Source organism: Candoia aspera, chromosome 2 (genome assembly GCF_035149785.1).
Source record: "Candoia aspera isolate rCanAsp1 chromosome 2, rCanAsp1.hap2, whole genome shotgun sequence".
Classification (NCBI taxonomy): domain Eukaryota; kingdom Metazoa; phylum Chordata; class Lepidosauria; order Squamata; family Boidae; genus Candoia; species Candoia aspera.
Window position 1 is genome coordinate 156047822 of NC_086154.1, and position 20520 is coordinate 156068341.

The following is a 20520-nucleotide window of genomic DNA, read 5'->3' on the forward strand; positions in this document are numbered from 1 at the left end:
AGTGCATCTGGGGTGCATTGTCGTAATGACAGCCATATTGAGGCTAAGTTGAAGCTACAGATGTTGTGAGAGTCTGTACTTCCAAGGAAGAAGGTTGTGTGAGGCACCAAATAAAGACAGGGACAAAGTTTTCTGTTACCCAGATAGAACTATTATATAGAGACTGTGTTGCATTTTCAGTTTGTTTGCCGAGCTTTACTTGTGCTCTTCCTCTTTTCATCTGATGAAGTGGCTGCAGTTCACAAAAGCTTACCCTTTTCATAAAATTTGGAAAAGGTGCTTCCAGACATCTGTTTTTTTCCAACCATAAAACTGAAGTTGGTAGGGTTTGATTTTCTCCAAGCCACCATGCAAGACCTCGGTAAAAATGCCCCCTTCCCATTCTTAAACCCACTCCCATCCATTGGATAGTGGGTACTCACTACTGATCAGCAAAGTGTTTGCACAAAATATACTGGTTGGTCCGTGAGTCTGACCAATATGTATAATATGCGTATTGGTATGAGATGTGTTTGTACATAGGTCCTGTCTCTTCGAGTAAGATGATTTGAAAGAGGCTAGCCTTCATCTTTTACAAAAATCCTCATCCTCAAGGAACAGGAACATCAGGGAACAGCTTCTGCCCCTTTGGAGATCCGCTCTTGGGTAGCATTGGGTTTCCGGAAAGACAAAGATGGTCGGCTAGGATCCTGAAAAGTCCAAGATGGAAAGAGATGTTGGCTTGTTTTTCTGGACACTGTCTGTCCGTTTTTCCCTCCTTACAGTGCTGCCAGTGGAATGAGGGTGGAATGAGAAAACTCCATGCTGCCTTTCTTCCCTTACAGCATCCACGAATATCGACTGTCTGGCTGGCTGGCTCAGCAAGAGGACATCCATCGCATTGTTCTGTACCAGACCGATTGCACCTTGACTCCTTGGACAGTGCGTTGCATCCGGCAAGCTGACTGCATTCTCATCGTGGGCCTGGGGGACCAAGAGCCTGCGCTGGGCGAGGTAAAGGGTCCCTCGGGACTAGAGGGAAGCTCAGCCTGAGAAGTGCAGTTACTCCACTTGAGGAGGCAGATCAGCTGCTTGGGTGGGGCTGTGTGGAGTTGGATGAATGGTTTCCATTGCACAAACCCACATCCTACTGCATAGAACTTGAAGTGGATCCCAGCAGGATTGAAGAGCATCTTTTTATTAGCCTATCCATGCCAGATTTGCTTTTCCTGCCAGTCGGCTGCCTTCCTGCTCTAATGGCAGGCTTGGAGTTTGGCCCTCTCTTGGATGTGGCTCCATAAGCGAGACGACGAAGGAACATAGTCGGCCCCAGCCAGCTGACAGCTCTCTTCGGGCTGTGATGGGAATGAACGTGGTTGACTTGACTTTCCCTTCCTCCCCCCACTCGGTCAGCTGGAGCAGATGCTGGAGAACACAGCAGTGCGGGCCCTCAAGCAGCTCATCCTCCTGCACCGCGAAGATGGCCCCAGCCCCGCCCGCACAGTGGAGTGGCTCAACATGCGCAGCTGGTGCTCAGGGCATCTGCACATCAAGTGCCCACGCAGGGTCTTCTCTCGACGCAGCCCCAACAAACTGGTACCTGTGTCCTGTTGGCTCGCCATTGCCTCTTGCTCTGTGCTTGCTCTTCCAAAGAGCTTGTGACTTAGTCAGGCCTTTCTCTTTTGCTTGGCTGACCTGCCGCTTCTCTTGGGGATGTTGCTTCCCCGTAGCTGTTCTGATTAGCAGGCTTTCTTCCCCGCAGGGACCCCACCACCACTCCACTCCTCCTAAGCCAGGATTTCCTACTTCATGTTTCTCCCCCATCCTTGCTTTGGCTTGCATCACCTTGCGGACAAAGCACAGCAAGTGGCTGCACAGGCTATCTGGACCCCGCCTCCCCATAGCTGGAGCCCAAGCCGATCTGTCTTTCCTTGTGTGGAGGGCAAAAGTTGATATTGGGAATAGGTGAACTTACACAGCTGCCCCCTCAGGGTCCCATTTCTTTAGGGCTAGTGGAAAAAGTCTTACTCCTGCTCTCCCTCCCTCCCCATCCCTCCCCATCCTCCACTACAGAGAGAGATGTATGAGAAAGTCTTTGAAAAGAGTGCTGATCGGCACAGCGACTTCTCCCGTCTGGCACGAGTCCTTACAGGGAACACCATCGCACTGGTTCTGGGTGGCGGTGGAGCCAGGTAATATACCATTCACTTGGCATCAGGAGGGCCAGGGGGATTTTTGGGGTAACCGTGCACCAAAACTAGGGAACTTGCATCTCCCAAAGACAAGAGGGATGTGGCTTTTCCCCACCATGGGCTAAATCCCCTGGACCCCACTGTTCTCCCCAGTTGGATTTGAGAGGAGTTAGGAGGTCTGTACTCCTTAGCATGGACACTTACACTTTTGACTAGCACCAGTGTTGACTACTACTACTACTACCACCACATTTTTTTTAACTACTCCCACCTTTGGCTCCTCCCTGACAGCAGAGGCCTGAAAGAGTCAGCCTCATTCCCATGAGAACCCCCAGAGGTACTATGATGGAATGTGCCTCTGAAGGGGGAGGTGATGCGATGGACCTCAGTAACGCTGCTGGTTCTCAGGAAGGAGGGAGCACATGCCAAGGAGGGGGGCGAGATAAGAGACAACACAGTCCGGAGCTGGACTGTGGGAAGACTAAGAGGTTCAGAGTAGCCCCTCCCTCAAGCCTCCCAGGTTATTTCCCCTTAGTTTAGGTAGAGCAGCTTAGTCTGGCAAGTTTCTGTCTATACGGTGTGAGCAAATAAAGAACCACAGTTTGGCTGGATTGCTTCCTTGCTGTTCTTGGGCTGGGCCTGACAGGTACGCTGGGAGGCAGATTTGCTTCAGGCATGCTTCTTCCCTTCCCCACAGGGGTTGTTCTCACATAGGAGTGATCAAAGCCATGGAGGAAGCTGGTCTCCCTATCGATCTGATCGGTGGCACCTCAATTGGCTCCTTCATCGGGGCCCTTTACGCAGAGGAGAGGAGTGCCGTGCGCACAAAGCAGCGGGCCAGAGAGTGGGCCAAGGTGAGCAAGTGTCCAAGCCTGGAGGGAAGGGGTGGTGTAGAGAGAAGGTGTGCTGTTGAAGCTGCAGCCCTCTAAATACTTGAATGGGCTGGAGTCCCAGTGACCTCAGCAGAGCTTCCTTCTGAATAGGCAAGGGTAGGGTTGCACGGTTGGTTTACCCAAATGCATGAGCCCAGCCTTTGGCAGGTGAGAGAGCCGGTTCTGGGTTCTTTGCATCAATTTCAGCCTGGAGTACGGTGCATAGGAACTGAAGGATTACAGGCTAGGCAAAGGAGGTTAAGTGAGGTGGCAGGGTAGCTCTCCTCCTTGATTTTTTGCTGGAAAGACAATATGGATTCTCTTTCACTAGAGAATTCATTTACTACTTATTTACTATCCAATTTCAAGGCCACCTGATTCCTTAACAACTCTGGGCAGCTTACAAATAAAAAAAGAAAATGAGTACATATAAAAAGAAGTCTTGACTGGCCAGAAGAACAATACAACCAGCTATAAAACCAAACTTGACTAGTTAGTTAAAGTTCTCTAATTGGTGTGGCTCTCCTTTTCATCTTTTGTCCTTCAGAATTGAAGTGTAATCACAACCATCCAGGGAGAACTTTAAGGCACCGGTTGATTTTGCTACCACCCCCAAACCTTTTTCTGATTTTATATATCAGTATGTGTATCTATATTTACATAGATATGTAAATTATATATTGTAAATATATGTAAATTATATATATTTGTGTGTGTGTGTGTACACACACACACACACACACACACGCAGTATGCACATATAAATATACACCCATATAAAGGGAATGTGACTTGATGGAATGTAGGGAAGTCACAGTCACTATTTTATGAAATTTTAAAAGAATAACTTTTACTGTGTAATTTTAAATGGTTGGGAACACGTTAGGGCAGAACATTTTCCTACTTTTCCCAGCAAGGTGGCTCCTTGTAACTCACACTGAACAAAACGTCTGGAGGTGCTAACCGTGTCTTCCCTGGCAATACGTACCAGCTCCTTCCCTGTCACTCTGACCATTGGAGGGTCTCCCTCCCTGCTGTTCCATCTCCCCTGCAGTTAAGCTAAGAGGTGTGCTCTGGTTGGCCGTTCTTTGAATGACAGAAGTAGAAATGTATTAAAAATATATCATACTTCCAAGGGAACTATGCAAAAATACATCACAGTTCCAAGGGACAGCAAAATGCTGGGTTAGCCTCCCTAAGTTTAAAAACAAACAAAACAGTGCCTGGAAAGCAGTGGATTGCTTTAAAGGAGGGATGAAAACAGAGTTTTATGCAGCAGAGTTTCAGTGACTGAGGGATACAGAAAACATTATGAAATGCAACCTTGTCATGTGGGGGCACAGAATTTTCAGCACCTTTTTCGGGGGGGGGGTTAGGTAAAATAGGTCTGATAAGTTGATTGGAGGCCTAATGCATCCAGGCACAGAGCATCACATCCCCATGATACAACTCTTTGCCACCAAACTTCTGTGCAGGAACTTGGGAGGCTTTGAGTCCAACCAAAAGGGGTTGTTCAGCCTGAAGCTGTGGATTGCTTGTTCTGGCTTTAGGATCCAGCATGTATTAATGCTTTGGAGCCCCTGCAGAAGAAGTGGTTCAAGCTCTTGGGGGTTGAACCAGATTTTTAGAGCTGATGGAATACAGATAAATTGCCCTTTTGTTGAACGTAGGTTAACTCAACATAGGTTGAAATCAGTTTTCTCTTTGATAGAAGTGAGTATTTTAAGCATGAGTATTACAATTTATTTTTTAAAGTGCTATGCAGACAAGTCACATCCTGTACTCTCTACCCCCCGTGCCCCCCTTTCTGTTTTATACTTATTACAACGAATGTTCCCCTCTTTCTCCTTTGGTTTGGCCCGTACTACATTGGTTCGGGCTACTTTGAAAGGACCTGCTTTCCTCCAACCAAGATCAATGTCTTTCTCCTTCCCCGGTTCCAGAAAAACTTATGATGCAGCATGCTTGGGTCTTTCCTGGCTTGTTCCTGCCTAATGCCCTCATTTGTCCTTTCTACAGAGTATGAATTCGGTGTTTGCAACCGTGCTGGATCTCACCTACCCCATCACCTCCATGTTCTCTGGCTCTGCCTTCAACACCAGTATCCACAAGGTGTTCCAGGATAAACAGATTGAGGTATCCCTTTCTCGGCATTACAGGAAACAGCTAGAAAGTGCTGAAGGTCTTTTCCACCTAAGGCCACTCACTGCACAGAATCCATCATTCCGAAAGGTTTTCTCGTAATAGCCATAGTAGATGTTTCCAAAGCCCAGGGGAAATAAGGTTTCAGTGTTTAATTTGGTTCTGTCTGTGCCCTGTGGTAGCCAGAAACACATACATTAGGTCACTTGCACAGTTCCTCCTTTATTGATCAAATAAGCTGCAGTAAAACTGCAAAATTTGGGTTAATGTATGTGCATGTATTCAGAGTACAGTAAATGTAGGAGTCTTTGTAGCCTTTGTCCATCTCACTTACTGTGACCTTCCATGTGATTTTCATTCTTTTCCACTTTCTCAACTGAAGGATCTGTGGCTCCCATATTTTAATGTGACAACAGACATTACAGCTTCTGCCATGCGAGTGCATAAAGATGGTAAGTGTACCTTTCCTCCAGTCCAGATGTCATGACTGACTCAGTAATTCAACGTGTATTCTACCCCCAGCTTTCTCCTGAGCTTCAGGAGGAGCCAGGGAAGCCAGAAGAAAGTGGATTACAAAGTAGCAGAGAGCAGGGGTACAACAAGGGCATCCGGGGCCACAGGAGATCCACCAGCATCCATTTTGTGGCCCTAGAGCCTCTGGTTTTTTAAGTTTCAGGAACCCATGGTAAAATGGATGCCTTAGGCCAGGTGCTCAACATATTTATTTCTCTACTTAAATCCTGAAATGTTCTTCCAAAACAATACTGGCAGCTCCCACTTCTGCAGCCTCAACTCGCTGTGCCAAACTTAGCATGGTCCTCAAGCTGAGGAAAGTTGCACGCTCTAGCAGAGAAGGAAGCCCCTGCTCTTTGTTGTTTCTCCATCCGGTACCAGCCTGGAGAGAAGGGCTCATTCAGAGAGCAGTTTCCATTCAATAACTCTGTGCTTAACACAGGAAGACCAAGGCACCTTTTTGCTCACTTCCAAGAAGCCAGCTGGTAAGACTGTTGGGGACATGGCAAGGGGGTTTGCTGGGAGTTGCCTTATGTTCATGTCCAGCAGTACCATTTGCTGTCTGAGGTTCTATCTGGGGAGATATTTGAACTCTCAGAGATCCTGGCAGGGCTTGCCTGGGACTGCCCATGTCTGAAGAGCCCTTGCATTAGAGGAAGTGAACATGATCCCCTCAGGGGAGGGGGCAGGAATTTGCCTGAAGCCTACATATAGGGGTAGGAAATATATAGTAGTGTTATTTGTCTATTAAAATGGTCATTAGTGTAGCTTAAGAAGACCATTCACACCTTACCTTTCTCCAGGGTAAGTAGGGAGAGAGAACATTATCTGAGAAGGTCTCTAGCTTGCTTGGGTGCATCAGTATCTTAGCCAGACCTAGTGGATACCATTCTTTTGCTGGAAAGGCAAAATGGAGAGGGGAAAGAACTCTTAAAATCTATGGCTTCTTTGAGCCACTTGCCATGTCTCTGTGATAGTCTAAGCTACTTTGAGCCTGCCTTTCCTTGGTAACATTTCTGCTATTCACTAAACCCACTAACTGTCCCTCGTTTGCTCTGTCCCTTCTGTGTATTGGATCAGCCTGGCAGCTGCATTGAGTTTCCCAACTCTGTGCCCTTCTAGAGAAACTGTGGGTTGCTAGTTATTTCAAGAGACTCTGTTGCGGGGAGGGAGGGGGAACAGTCATTTCTATTGAAACCTAATGAATGAGTGGATTTTGAAATCAGCTTCAGAGGGGGATGGATTGTATGTGGAGGGAAGTGGGAGGTTTTTGTGGTGCCCCTCCTGGCCTCCCCTGGCTGCAGCAAGCATCAGATCTCACCTGGGACATTGTTGGCAGCCATGCCCACCTGCAGGGCAGGGGCTGGAGTGGCTGTAACTGCCTGGCTTTCTTCATTCTCTGCCCACTTTCCTTTTCTTCCTAACAGAGCTAACACTTTCTCTTCCATCCCCAGTAGGTAGGCTGTGTAGAGGGGGGCAGATGGTGCAGGTGGGGGAAGGCTTACGCATGTAGAAAACCTGGATCTTTCAGGTTAAGGTGGAGGAGCTTCAGTGCCAGTGCTTTGTCACCTGCAAGTGGGGTTGTTCAGGTGAGGCATAGAATGGCCTGCCTCTGAGGCGCTGGGTTTCCATGGAGCAGTGCTTAAGTGAGAAACAGTTTCTGGTATCTTTTCCTGTGGGGACAAGTGTGCTTCTCTTCTCAGACCTGGTGGTGGGATAGCAAGCTAGGACAGGCAAGCCATTTGCTGCAGGTTTTAGTCTGTGGCAACAGCTGGAGGTTGCAACCTTCAAAAAATTACATTTAACTGTCCTTGCCTTTTTCTTTTTTGCAAGTGAATTGTTGTGCTCCTTGTCTCTTGTACAGTTCCCATTCCTTTCAACCAGAGTGTGCAGCAGAACTTCCTAGGTTCCCCCCCTTCCCATTCCTTTTTATCCAGGTAAGCAGCTATGACCTTTTCATAGGCAGGGACAATCTGGCTTCTCTGCGACCAGAGAGTCCAAAGCAGCCTCCTGTTCTAGGACATGACTTCTTGTTCCTGATGGGTTGTAGAACCGTCTCTCTTCAGCTGTTACTCTGTTCATGCTTGCGTCTCCGTGTTATATGCTTGCCCATAGCAACGGGCTTCTCTCCTCCCCATAAAACTGGACTCCCTTGTTTTGAGACCTCGTGTCTGTCTTGTAGTGAGTACTGGTCCTTCAGTGCCTCAGGGACCAATGGCTGGGGGCAGCAAAAGAGAGAAATGACTTGCTGAGGGAGGATTAATCCATGAGGTGTCAGAGTGCTGGGTCACAGGGCCCGGGAACTGTTGTCTACTCATGACTGTGGAGCCACCTGTGGCAACTATGGCCCTCATCAGAACCCTCATCAGTAAACACTAGAGGTGGAATATTCACCTGGGAGAAGTGAAAAGGACGTCATAGTTGAAAGGGGAAAGCCAGAGCATTCCGACAAGTGGGAATCCCAGTTGGGCAAGAAGGCTGTGCTACAGTCTTGTCTGATTGCAACATGGCTGCAACATAGCTGAAAAGCATGGTCTTCCTTTGCTGAGGAAAGCCTTCCCAGTATCCCCCTTTGTCCCAGGTGCACTTTGTCTTTTTGTAGCTTCTCTCATGATGTCACTTCCTGTCCTGTGCTCCCTTCCTTTTCCTCCCCTCCCACCTTCCCTTTGATTGAATCTCCATCTTCATCCGGCAGGCAGCGTGTGGCGCTACATCCGGGCCAGTGCATCTTACACCCCCTATTTGCCTCCTCTCTGCGACCCCAAGGACAGTCACTTGCTTGTGGATGGCTGCTATGTTAACAATGTCCCAGGTCAGCATCACCTTTGCCTCACTACCTTGGCTGGTGGACATTGGGGACGCAGGTGGGTCGGAGGGATGGAGACAGTCAATTGACATGGCTTCCTCCCTCCCAACCACTGTCATTCTTCTTTTGCTAGGGCTGGGCATGACAAGCTTGGGGTGGCAAGCCTGGCTTCTGCCCACAGCCACATTTTGCTCAGGCCAGCAATTCTGCATGGCACAGGAAACTGGGTTGTCATGCAGCACATGTGAAGCAGTGCCTTGCCTGGCTGCCCAGGTAGATTTGGAAGTTTAGCAGGCTACCTGGCCACATGTGGGCTGTGGGGCGATGGATCTGACGGCTGCATATTGCTTGGCTGCTTAGTAAAGTGCTGTGCAGAATTCTCCTCCCTGAGCAGCTGGGCTGAAGCTGGGCTGCACCTCTCTCCATCCCTCTCTGAAGGGCTCGTTGCTGCTCTGGGTGTCTCTCTGTTCTTCTGATTGCGTTTGTTCCCACATGGTTAGGCTCGCTGTGGCGGTATGTGCGAGCTAGCATGACCCTTTCCGGGTACCTACCGCCACTCTGCGACCCCAAGGATGGAAATTTACTGATGGACGGCGGCTACATCAACAACCTTCCAGGCAAGTATTGGGCAGTCTTGGAGACAGCAGGACAACCATCTGCTGGAGGAGAAGGATGGCTGTGCAACCTGAGTGGTCTGGGGCTGGATTCCATTATTTCCCCCCGAAGCCCTCTTATCCTCTGCTGTAAATAGCAAGCGAGTATCCTGGTGAGGAGAGGGAGGGGGAGGCTTACAGAGCCAGTGCAATCCCAGTCCTCCATGAAATAAGGCAGCAGAAGAGCTGTGAGACCTCGTGCAGGTGGTTCTGGTGGCCACCAGCTGACCTTCTCAGGTCTAACACAAACTGCCTTTGTTGTGCTGGCAGGGACTCTCTGTTGACTGCGTCTCCAGTTGATAAAAATCCATGATGTTAAAGGCACCTCCTGAGCCAAAGGAGGGCAAGAGTTTAGTAAGAAGGAATGTATTGCGCCTAGGAGAGCCCAGCTGAAGCCTACTCTCCTCTCAGGGCATGCAGGCCACATCTGTCTGGATTTCATTGCCTGCTGGTCTCTAGCCTGGCCCTGAAGAGGCCACGGGGCAAAGAGAGACTCTTAAGGCTGTGCGGCGAGAGCACAGCTGAAGCTCTCTCGCCACAAGGGAAGGGATGCAAAGCAACAGCTTCTCAGCATAGATTTTTACTGTGTTTGAAACACCGATAGCTTCAATAACAAATTCATGTAAGAAAAGCAGAAGCAGCCATAAGAAAACTTAGATAAAATGCAACCCAAAAGGTGTGTGAGTGTCCTACCACCACCACCATACTAAAGCCTAACTAATGTTTTTCACCTGGACTGGGGGGGAGGGGGAGCAAATGAAAAAATCATGAAAACCGGCACCAAATTATGCCCCTTGGAGGGCACATCTCCAATTTGGGACATCCAGCCAGGAAGATATGAGTTGGCGTGAAAGGGTTGACTCAGTTGTTCTGCCATGCAGTTTCCCTGCTGCATGCTGTGGAAGTAGTAGCTGCCAGAGAACAGGCTGAGACAGGCTTAATTTTAGGGATCGGATGTTGTGATTCCCATTCAAGGCGCCACTGAGCCCTGCTTACAAGTACATTGTCAGAAATATTTGGCCACCTGCAGTTAGTGCTGCTGCTCACTAGAGGGAGAAGTTCAGAAGAAAAGACCTACAGAACTTTTGGTTCCCTTGACAGACTGTCCATTGCAAGGTCCAATCAGACTGGCATTGCTCACCAGGCTGGGACAGAACTGTTCTTGTCCATCCTTTTTAGGATGCAACCAAATGAGATGTGGTTGATCAGAGACCTCTGATGGAAGCCATTAAAGGGTGGGGTAAGAGATGAGAATTAAGCTGAGGCAGCAGTGCTTGGACAAAACAATTTGAAGGCCTCCTTCACTATTATTTTTAAATGCTCAGAAAACATAATTTGGCTAAAATTGGGGGAATCTGGGATGTTGGGCCTTCATTGAGAGCCATCCAAGCACTGTGTGAGCATGAGGGGATTAATATCATTCACACTAGTATCCTGATGGAAATCTTCCTCTTCCCCCATGATCTGTTCTTGGCTCTAGATGGAAAACATTGCACACCATATCAGCACTGTATATTTTCCCCCCATGATTAAGCATACCTCCCCTGGAAATACAGAATTTGCATTTGGGAACAGACTAGACCTTCCCTCATGCCCCAAATTCCCTTCCCCAGTGGGGTTGCTTTTTATGAAATACAGACCCTGGGAGACTCATGGCTCTCCTGCGTGGCTTTTAGTTTGGTTCTGAATATTCACCAAACTATAATCCCCAGGTTTCCTCTCAAGGTCTGCATTTCAGATGACCTTCTATGGGGCTTCGTCCCATTTTGCCCAGCATCTGCCCTGCAGGCAGCAGTTATATGAATTGACAGAATTGACAAGGTTTTGGATAACCAATGGATGGACCATAAACCCACCTTCTGGTTCCAAGGAATGGTTTCTTAAGCAGCCTGGATGTCGTGTCTTTATATGTTTGCTTTATCGCAAATTGTTCTTTTCCTAATGTTTCTCTTAAATTTAGATCCATGTTTTCTTGTTCTGTACTTACGGGAATAAATAAACAAACATGCTCACTGGTTCTTTCTCTTGAAACGTCCATAAAATATCAGCATATTCTGGTGTTTTTCTTTTTCATCTTGGTTCTCTTGAGCTAAGCTTACTTATTTCCTCAACAGCATTTTTTTAAACATAACTTGCTTTCTAGATCTTCACTTATTTATGTAAATTTCTGTAAGTCTGTTTCCCCCACCAATTTCTCAGCACCGTTCTTAGTTTAATCTGTTTTCCTGGAAGAGGCCTTCTCAGGCCTCAGAGAGGCCATGGTTTAACAAACCTGACTTGGCTTTGCCAAATGCTTCTCTTACTGCTTGGTTTTCTGAGAAATAATTGTTAGTTGCGTATTTGTCATCTTGTCCATTCCAGCAAGCAAGTTTTTGTGTGGCTTTGAGCATGAAGCATTCTGTCAACTGACCACATTGTATATTCCTGCTATATTTTGGTAACTGTGCAAAGAATATTAAGCCTCTTCCTCTGTTTATCTACTTGCTGACTTTCAAAATGCAAGGAGGCATGGCCTCATATTTTTAGCATTATCTACCCGCCTGCATATGGGATATTAATAAAAGGCCACCGTGTTCAGTTGTACTGAAGGCAGTTACACTTACACATTTCACATGCAGTAGATGCCATTTTAAACCAACATGCAAATTTCAGATGGGAAGCCACAGATAATTGGGGCTGGCTAAAAGAGATGGTGAACTATTTGTATAACTGAATAAGCAATTAACTGTGATAGCCTTTTCTAAGGCAGTATCCTTCAGGTATTTGGGATTTTAACTCCCATTAAAGGCTATGCTGGTTGGGAATTCTGGGAGTTTTAGTCTTGGCCCATCTGAAAGGCTCCAGGTTAGAGAAAGCTAAACCAGCAGGATTTCTCCACCATGTTTCTGGTTCTTTGGTTCCTAACAGCATGTAAGAATGAAGACAAAATGGGAACAGGAAGAGCTGTCTCTTCTGCCATCTGTGTAGTACACAGGTATTTGTATAAATTTTTGCCCACTACTGAAAGCAGAAGTCAGATGTTACATGTCGCTTTATTGAATAACACTAAGTTGTCCTTGTTTCTATCTAGATCTTTCTCCAGAAACGAATACAAAGGGAGATGCTGTCCCTTGTAAGACCAATTATAGCTAGCTTGTGAGGTTGCTAATCCAAACAAAGTTTTCAGCAGGGCAGAGAGATTATATTAATGATGACAGCCCCCTTTTGCTACAAAGGAGGCACAACTTGATGAAGTTAATGCTGAGAAAGGGAAGTTGGTCAGAGAGAATTCCCTTCTACAACATCAAGGAATGCTGTCCCCAGCTCTCTGATTCGGTGCTGGTTGTGGTGGTGGTGGTGGTGTGCTATGTTCTCAGCTCTTGTCCCTCCACATTGCCTTTCCCCTGAAACATTTCCTCTCTTTCTCCTCTAATGTAGCTGACATTGCTCGTAACATGGGTGCCAAGACTGTCATTGCCATTGATGTGGGAAGCCAGGATGAGACTGACCTCTGCAACTATGGGGATAGCCTATCAGGTTGGTGGTTGCTTTGGAAACGCCTCAACCCTTGGGCTGAGAAGGTCAAGGTGAGTCCCTCTCTTTCTCCAGCCTGTAGCTTGTGGGTAGAGATTCCTGCCTGGATGTGTAAGTCTGATACTAGCTGGGTAGATTCTATTCAAAGAATAGTTTCTGTTGCATTTTCAAAGCATTCAAGTTACAATGTTTTCTCGCAGTGGAGAGTACTATTCTTTCTCTACTTTTGCTGAGACCACTGTGGAAAATGTCACTGCATCAGTGTCAGAGATCTTGTGAAAATAGTGCTTGTGAAAATAATTTTTCACCTCCTCTGGCTTGTTTTGGCACATCTGCTTGGAGGAGACAGTTCTGTCTCTGTAATTCTGGGTTTTCCACTGGCATCTTTCTCATGGTAGTAGCTTAGCTTGTCTTGTAAGGCTTCCACAAAATCCTAAAGCCTTCAAGAAGCAAATTTCATGGGTCAGATAACACCTTTAATTACATATTAATCATATATAAATACCTAGTTTTTATGAACTAGAACAATTATGTTTTAAAAATCTGCAGAATTGTTAATAGATTGTCATATTAAATACTGGCCTTGACTTGCAGCAGCCTTTCACAATAAAGTGGTTTCGTGTAAAGCAGGATATCTGAATAGTACAAGATTGCAGAAGGGAGATTACAGATATGGCTTTCCTGCTTCGTGTCTCTAAGATGTCCTGCAGGTTCAAGCGGGGTTGGATTGGAATATACTTACAACATTCCTGGCAGAGGCCTATCCAAGCCAGATTCCTGGCAGCCTCATTATTGCTGCTAAGATTCTCTGATGTTTCCCAGTGGTATCTTCTTACCATCCTCTCTTTCTTTCACTGGGTTCATAATAGAGAACAGCAGGTGGCAACCATGACCAAGAAACACAAATCCATCTTCTATGCCAGTTGTACCCATTTCTAGACCGAGGGGTCCTGGTTATGGTCATTTGTGCCTAGTCAGTCACCTCCCATTTGGACTATTACAATGGGCTCTACACGGGGCTATTTAGAAGCAGGGGGAGATGTTGAAGGAAGCTCTGAGGGGGAACTTCCTCACATTTCTCTGTGTGACCAATGAGCACCTCGGCCTTTCAGGTACCTGACATGGCGGAAATCCAGTCCCGCCTGGCCTATGTTTCATGTGTGCGACAACTGGAGGTGGTGAAGAGCAGTTCATACTGTGAGTACATTCGCCCTCCCATCGATCGCTTCAAAACCATGGACTTCGGAAAGTTCGACGAAATCTATGTGAGTCTGAGGGCCAAGCTGGGTTGTTTTCAGCAGTAAATCACATGGGGGAGGGGGCTCACATGAGAAGGGCTGCTGTGAAGCAGCCTCATCTTGCCAATTCACAGAACAGGGAAGGACCAGCTTTGCAATCTGCTATCCACTGCCAAAAACAAAACAGCTCCCCTGGCCTTCTTTTCAAAATCTAAACCCTCTCCCCGGCATACATTCCAAGAATGAGATGTCATTCAAATCATTCTCAGTATTTAATCTAAATTTGCCACTGGGGGTAGGCAAAGTTACCTTTTGGCCAAAATGTAGGCTTCCATCAGGGATTACCAAACTGGAAACACATTCCGGTATATGACAATGAAACACAGAAAGCCTTCCGTTTTTTTAATTGTCCATTCCCTTAGGGCCTCCATACTAAGATCCCAAACAGTTGCTGCCTGCAGAAACGGGGGCATGAAAGGCTCTTGGTAGTATCTTCTACTGAGATGCAGGGAATAAAGTTCTGTTGGATACACTTTTCTAGTCTTGTTGAAATATTTTTGACTTCCTTTGAAATTCCTTGGCTCATTTTCTTGAGAGTTGGATCCCAGATTTGCTTTGACTTGTGTGCTAGAGAAGACTGTTTCTTGATACACCCCTATAGATCAGACTACTCCAGAGTGCTTTCTCTTTATCCTTCCCCTACAGGATGTAGGTTATCAGCATGGACAAGTGGTGTTTGGTGGTTGGTGCCGCGGTGATATAATTGAAAAAATGGTTCAGGACCGGCACTCAGCAGATTTTTATGAGAGCAAACGCATGGATGTAAGTGTGTTGTGGGGGGGAATGAACCGCCAGAGCTTTTTCTACTTGTAGCTTCTCCAGCTAACTAGAAAAAAATAGCTGAAGTAATGGTAAAGGTCCAGCATTCTAGCTATTCCAAAACAAAGGTTCAGGAGGTGTGGATGTGCGTAACCTATGATCAGTCTGCACTAGGTGTCATCTGAAGAATAATGAGTAAAAGCTGCCCAGCAGCACTGTTTGGTGGATCATACCCAGTCTCTCCTATCCAGAGTGCTCAGAGGTACAGCAATAACTTACCTGATCTAGGGTGGCAGTGTTCCAAGTTAAATTTAATTTAGTCAGAACTGATTTTCCAGGTCAATTCAAATGATGAATCAGATGAGTTTTCCAGATTAATGTGAACATTCAAATTGAATCAGACTTAATTAGCACAGCCCAGGTTGTGGCAAGATAGCTTCAGATAATTCTGGCATCTCTCTTCATTCCCAAGGTGTTGATGTGCCCTAGTGGAGGATTCACAGATCTGGCAGAGATTATCTCTCGCATTGAGCCAGCCAAGAGCTATCTGTCCGAAGGCTATGCCGATGGTGAGTATCGACAGTTAGTAGGTTCAGCTTAGGTGTGCAAGTGCTGAGTACATCCCAACTCAGCAAATGGGCCTGAGATGCCTTCTGGGGAAAGCTGTTGTGAGCATGATTCAGCACACTGCTGCCATGGGACATTTCTGCTAATCCAAAGGCCTAATAAGACTAGCCTAATGATTTGTGTGTATACTTGTCCCTGTGCTCCAGAATAAAGTGGTAGAAGCGGCTACAGAGCAAAAAACTGAAGGGTGGTTTCTGTGTTTATGAAAATGTTATAAAAGATGACCAAAGCCTTTTTTGCCCGCAACCAGGAGAAGAGTCAGATTATCTAACTGAGTATGAGGAGGACGGAATGGATGCTGTGCGGGAGGAAGAGGAGCAGGAGCATCTATTTGCCCCTGCTGAGCAAAATGCTGCCGCCGAAACAGTAAGTCCCCTTTGAGCCAGTCCAGAGAGGAGCTGGTCCCTGCGTGGGAACCCATCTCTAGCCATCAGCCTTTGAGGGATCTGCCTCCTGTTTCCTAGGCCATGAGCATCCAGCTACAGTAAACGGTGCCCTTTACCCATTGTCTCAACTTCTCTTCCTTCTTTCCTTCATCCTTTCCTCTTCCTGTGGGACCACAAGGTGGCCCATGGTGGCCCAGGAAGTCTTCCCTCTCCCTGGGCCCCACTCTCAGTTCTCAGCCCTTCAAGCCACAGCCTTCTAGGAGGCATGACTGTCCACCAGGCAGGTTTCCCTCCCAGTTGCCAGAGACCAACATCAAGCTTCAGTGTCCTTTTCAGAAACAAAAGGCTCATCCTCAGTCCTTCTGGGGAATCAGAAAGACCCAGAGAATGGAGGAGCAGCATGAGGGAAGTCAACATTTTCTCTCCTCTGGTGATCAGTAAGGCCACCCTGTCACAGCATTCACATTTGTCTTGAATTTGGGCAGACAGTAAACACAAGGGGAGCAACCACTTGGATTCACAGAACAGGTTTATTTACAAGATAAGGCTTATTATGTGAGTTATTACAGCAATCTTTCTATTTTCTAAGTTGCTCTTTTGTTACCTTAGGGAATCTACTTTCCTTAAATACTGGGTTTCTTTCCTTTCTGCCAAATTGCACAGCTCTCTTTCTCATCTATAAGCTCTTACTTTCATTTCCCTTTTCATCTGTTGCAGTGTCAGATTGGCTAAGGTGCTGGCCTAGAAATCAGGAGGCCATGAGTTCTCGTCCTTCCTTAGGAGTGAAAACCAGCTGGGTGACCTTGGGCCACTCACTCTCCCTCATCCAAACCCCCCTCACAGAGTGGTTCTTGTAGGGAAAATAGGAGGAGGGAACATTAGGTATGTATGCCACCTTGAGTTAGCTAGAAATAAAAGCAGGATACAAATCAGATAAATAAAAAAACAGATCTGTTGCTCAGTTATCCTTAACAAGGTACTCATTGTACTGACAATTATTCCCTCCTGCCTTCTGTGGAAACATTCTCTTAACTTTCAGTTAGCTGGTCGAGCTTTGGGCTATTTTCACCCCCACACTGTCCTGTCAGCTTCCAACTCAGCTAGGGCAGAGAGACAGACTTGCCTGTCACTCACTCCTCCTTGTCTGACACTGCTTGTCTCTACCTCTCTCTCTCTGGGATCTTCAGGTCACAGCTACCAATTCACCAAAACAGCCACGTCTCTGGAAGTCTTGGATATTCCCTTCAAGCTCTGCACTTTTCCTTGTCACACGGTTTCTCTTCCAATGAAGTGCAATTTTTCCAGCAATTATACCACACTCCACACACCATTGAATGGTCTTAGGTCTTTTTTTAAGCCCTTTGACTCCACTTCTCATGTTGTACAAAAGATAGGTTGTCTATGTGCAGTTCCTGTTAAACAGGATCTACATGTCAAAGACAAAGTCAATTTCTTATGACTGATGACCTTGAGTATCTTGTCACCACACCGTCCATTTGGAATTCTGTTGCTGGATCCTCACCAAACTCCCTTCTGATCTCAGGGTTCCCTGAAATCCCCAGGGCCCTGAAAGGTCACTCTAATGCCCCCTTTCAGGAAGCTAGGTGGAAGAGATCCAGGAAACTAAAGTTTCTCCTGTCTATCTCTTTCAGAACTTATCAGTTGGAGTCCCTCATAAGAACCTACAATGAAGGTGTTAGCACTCCTATGGATCTTCATTTTCATTCCCAGACCTCAGGAGGTTCTCAAGGAAAAGGGAGCACTTAGCTCAGATGGTCAGACAAGAAGTAGGAGCACCTTCTATGACACTAGACATTGATTCCATCTCCAGTGGATTCATCTGATGAGTCTCTCTCTTCCAAGCCTTTAGAGAGGGTAGACAGACTTTTATTATATGAGGGAAAAAAATGAAGAAATGGCCACCACAGAGGCTGTGAAGCTGTTTTCTAAAAACAATTTCCCACATATAGCCAAGAAGTTCCAGAAGACCCTCAGCCTCAAGGGGGCCCAATCCAGATAGCCACTAACCTGCTTTGGATCCATGTGTGGTAAAAGTATTCCCTTTAGTCTCAGATTCAGTGGCAACTATCCCTTTCCCAGAGCACTAAGCAGAGTCATCAAAACAGAATGGGTCCCCCAGATACAATCTCCCCTTCAGTCTGATATCAGCACCCAAAGTACTCACAATGATCCTTGTAGCCCCTAGGGTGGCATTCTGTAAACAGGAAATGCATATAGATAGATGTAGGTGTAGATGTAGATATCCAAATTTAGATTACTTTCTCCCTTCTCCCTCTCTCCTTTCAACTGAGTGAGTACAACATCCAGTCACTGATCTGGTGCTTCTGCATCATTCTGGAGAAAAGCCAGCTGTTCTGCTCTCAATGTCTGCAGCACCTATGAATTGTTCTGGACACCACAGTGGGTCTGGTCCTTTTACCAGAAGCCAGGAAACAGAACTTACAGGAGTTAATGAGATCAGTGTTGCATGCCCAGATAATCAGATTCACCAGTGCTGGCTTATCTCCAGGGCCTCATATCTCTTGCAAGGACTCAGTCCCATAGTACACCTTCCCTTACGGAGGGAAATAAGGGCAGGAGGTGAGTCATAATTCCCTTGAGCTTCACCTTAACGGTCCTTCAAATAGTTGGATGTCCAAGGCCCTGGACAGGGGCAGAATCATCTAGGAGTTGTTTCTATCCATTCTAATCAGCACTGATTTCAGCCTCAGTGTTCCATGATTTCACTACAAGGTTCAGCAACCCTCCATGGGTCCTTTTTCAGATTGGACTTCCTCAACCAGAGAGTTCAGACCTGAGGTGGCTACAGGTGCACACCTGAAGCTTAAGTGTCTAGCACTGCATACTCTAGGCTATGATGCAGCCACCATCCAACCATAGCATCCTGTAGGATGTGAAAAGTCTTGACCTATGAGATCTCCTGGCATGTCTGCTGCTGCTGAGCAGGAGGAAGGAGGTTTAGCCCATGGCAGCCTCAGTTCCTCAGATACTGGCTACAGCTGGTCCAGAATGCAGCAGCATGGGCAGTGGTGGGTCACCACGTTATGTGCTCATCACCCTGCTGCTTCATGAGCTGCAGTGGTTACCAGTTGGCTTCAAGGTGTTGGTTATCACCTTTAAAGCCCTTCAAGGCATAGGGCCTGGCTATCTGAAGGATCACCTATCTCCAGCTGTCCCTGCCCATCCAGTACTGTCCAGCAGGGTGGGTGCACTCTGGGTCCCGTCAGTTGAGTGATGTCATCTCGTGGGACCCAGGAAGCATGCCTATTCTGTTGCAATTCCTGCACTCTGGAATGATCTCCCCCCAGAAATTTGTGTGGCTTCCACTCTTATGTCATTCAGGAAACTTTGAAGACCTAGTTGTTCTCTCAGGCCTGGAGATAGGGTGATTGTGGAGTCCTCAGAATTATTCCAAAATTATTTACCTTTTCAAAATGTATGAAGTTATTATCTTGGTGGACATAGGGTGAGTTAAAACCCAATGTTTTTCCTTTGCATTCCTCTCAGTGGGATAGTATTCTAGAATGGCATCTGAGATTGGAGTGAAGTTCCACTTCAAGCAGGAGCTGTGTAGTCTGTGGTGAAAGAGACAATCAAGAATGGGGCAGTGGGTTAACTAACACCCCCGTCTTTCAGGATAGGCAGGTTTCTTGAAGAAATAGCCAAACGTTACATCTTAGAATCCCACTGCAATTCTTCCCTGCCTTTTGCTCTCTTCTCTTGCTCCTCTCTACTCTGAGTTAATTCCCAAACTATTACCATTTCTTCTGCTTTTTCAGCATCTCCATTCTTTGAACGCTGTCATTCGTAGAACTCAGAAATTAATTCTTCCTTTTTCTTCAAATTCTCTCATCCCTCCAAGAAGGCACAAACTGGATGCATGCAGAGCAATAAAAATTTGCATCTGTCGTGCTGCATATCACAGACTTCGTGCTTGCTCATCCTATATTACCAGCCAAGGAGGGTCTTCATATCATCATGGCCAGATGGATCAAGGGCTGTACTGCCATGACTGGCAAGTTCCAAGACCTTTACATTTAACCTGAGCAGATCCTTGGCAGCTTCTTCTACTACAGTTGCTCTTAGAACAGCCACTTAAGGCAATCCAAAGACTTTTTGCAGATATTATGAAATGGAAAGCTTTGCTTTGGCAGACATACAATTTTGAAGAAGGATGCTAAAATGTATCGTTCCTTCATTTTAAGTTCAGCCTCCCACCCACCTTAGATATGAAAGTGCCTCTGTCCTGTACTTGGATGCCTCCTTGCACAAACTGAGAGTGGAATATTGATCCTTACCATAAAGTTTCCATCTGGTTTGGTGTGATGGAGACCTCTGGGTCAGAATTATCTAGGGTGGCTAAGCAAAATCTGTCTTCAATTGCACCACGCTTTAAGGGAACATTTCAGGGTTATGTTATGCTCTTTCGAGGGAGGGGATCTCCCTGAGAGTAACTCCAAGATTTTTTATCACATTTTTCCAGCCTTTCCTGAACAGAGGGGAAACTTGACCCTGTGTTGATTGTCTAGGTTTCACCAGATCCAAAGGAAACTTCATGGTAAGTGGCTGGTGTTGCATGACTCTGGCATACCTGTCATGTTGGCACTGCATTTGGCATTCCACTGGCTTGAGAGAGTTCCTACTAAATCCTGTATCCCCTCACTGGTGGATCATCTTTTTTAGGATTGGCCCTGAATTTCACACAAGGATCTGACCTAAGCAGCTATCTTTGTGGCTGCAGTCCTCCACTAGCAGCGGT

At 46.5% G+C, this 20520-nt stretch overlaps 1 protein-coding gene across 9 annotated transcripts in view; it reads left to right on the forward strand.

Moving 5' to 3' along the window:
• The window catches only part of PNPLA6 (patatin like phospholipase domain containing 6), a 64808-nt gene that overhangs the window by 43401 nt on the left and 887 nt on the right, over positions 1-20520 (forward strand). For 5 of the 9 annotated variants that reach the window (XM_063294472.1, XM_063294471.1, XM_063294478.1 and 2 more), the window contains 13 exons: positions 825-993; positions 1393-1575; positions 2053-2171; positions 2869-3025; positions 5063-5179; positions 5568-5637; positions 8394-8510; positions 9005-9121; positions 12575-12723; positions 13783-13935; positions 14614-14730; positions 15200-15296; positions 15605-15720. In XM_063294472.1, the coding sequence (XP_063150542.1) occupies positions 825-993; positions 1393-1575; positions 2053-2171; positions 2869-3025; positions 5063-5179; positions 5568-5637; positions 8394-8510; positions 9005-9121; positions 12575-12723; positions 13783-13935; positions 14614-14730; positions 15200-15296; positions 15605-15720 (1681 nt within the window). Of the gene's footprint in view, positions 1-824; positions 994-1392; positions 1576-2052; positions 2172-2868; positions 3026-5062; positions 5180-5567; positions 5638-8393; positions 8511-9004; positions 9122-12574; positions 12724-13782; positions 13936-14613; positions 14731-15199; positions 15297-15604; positions 15721-20244; positions 20320-20520 lie in introns of all 9 variants that reach the window. The other 4 variants (XM_063294473.1, XM_063294476.1, XM_063294475.1 and 1 more) reach the window with 4 other exon arrangements.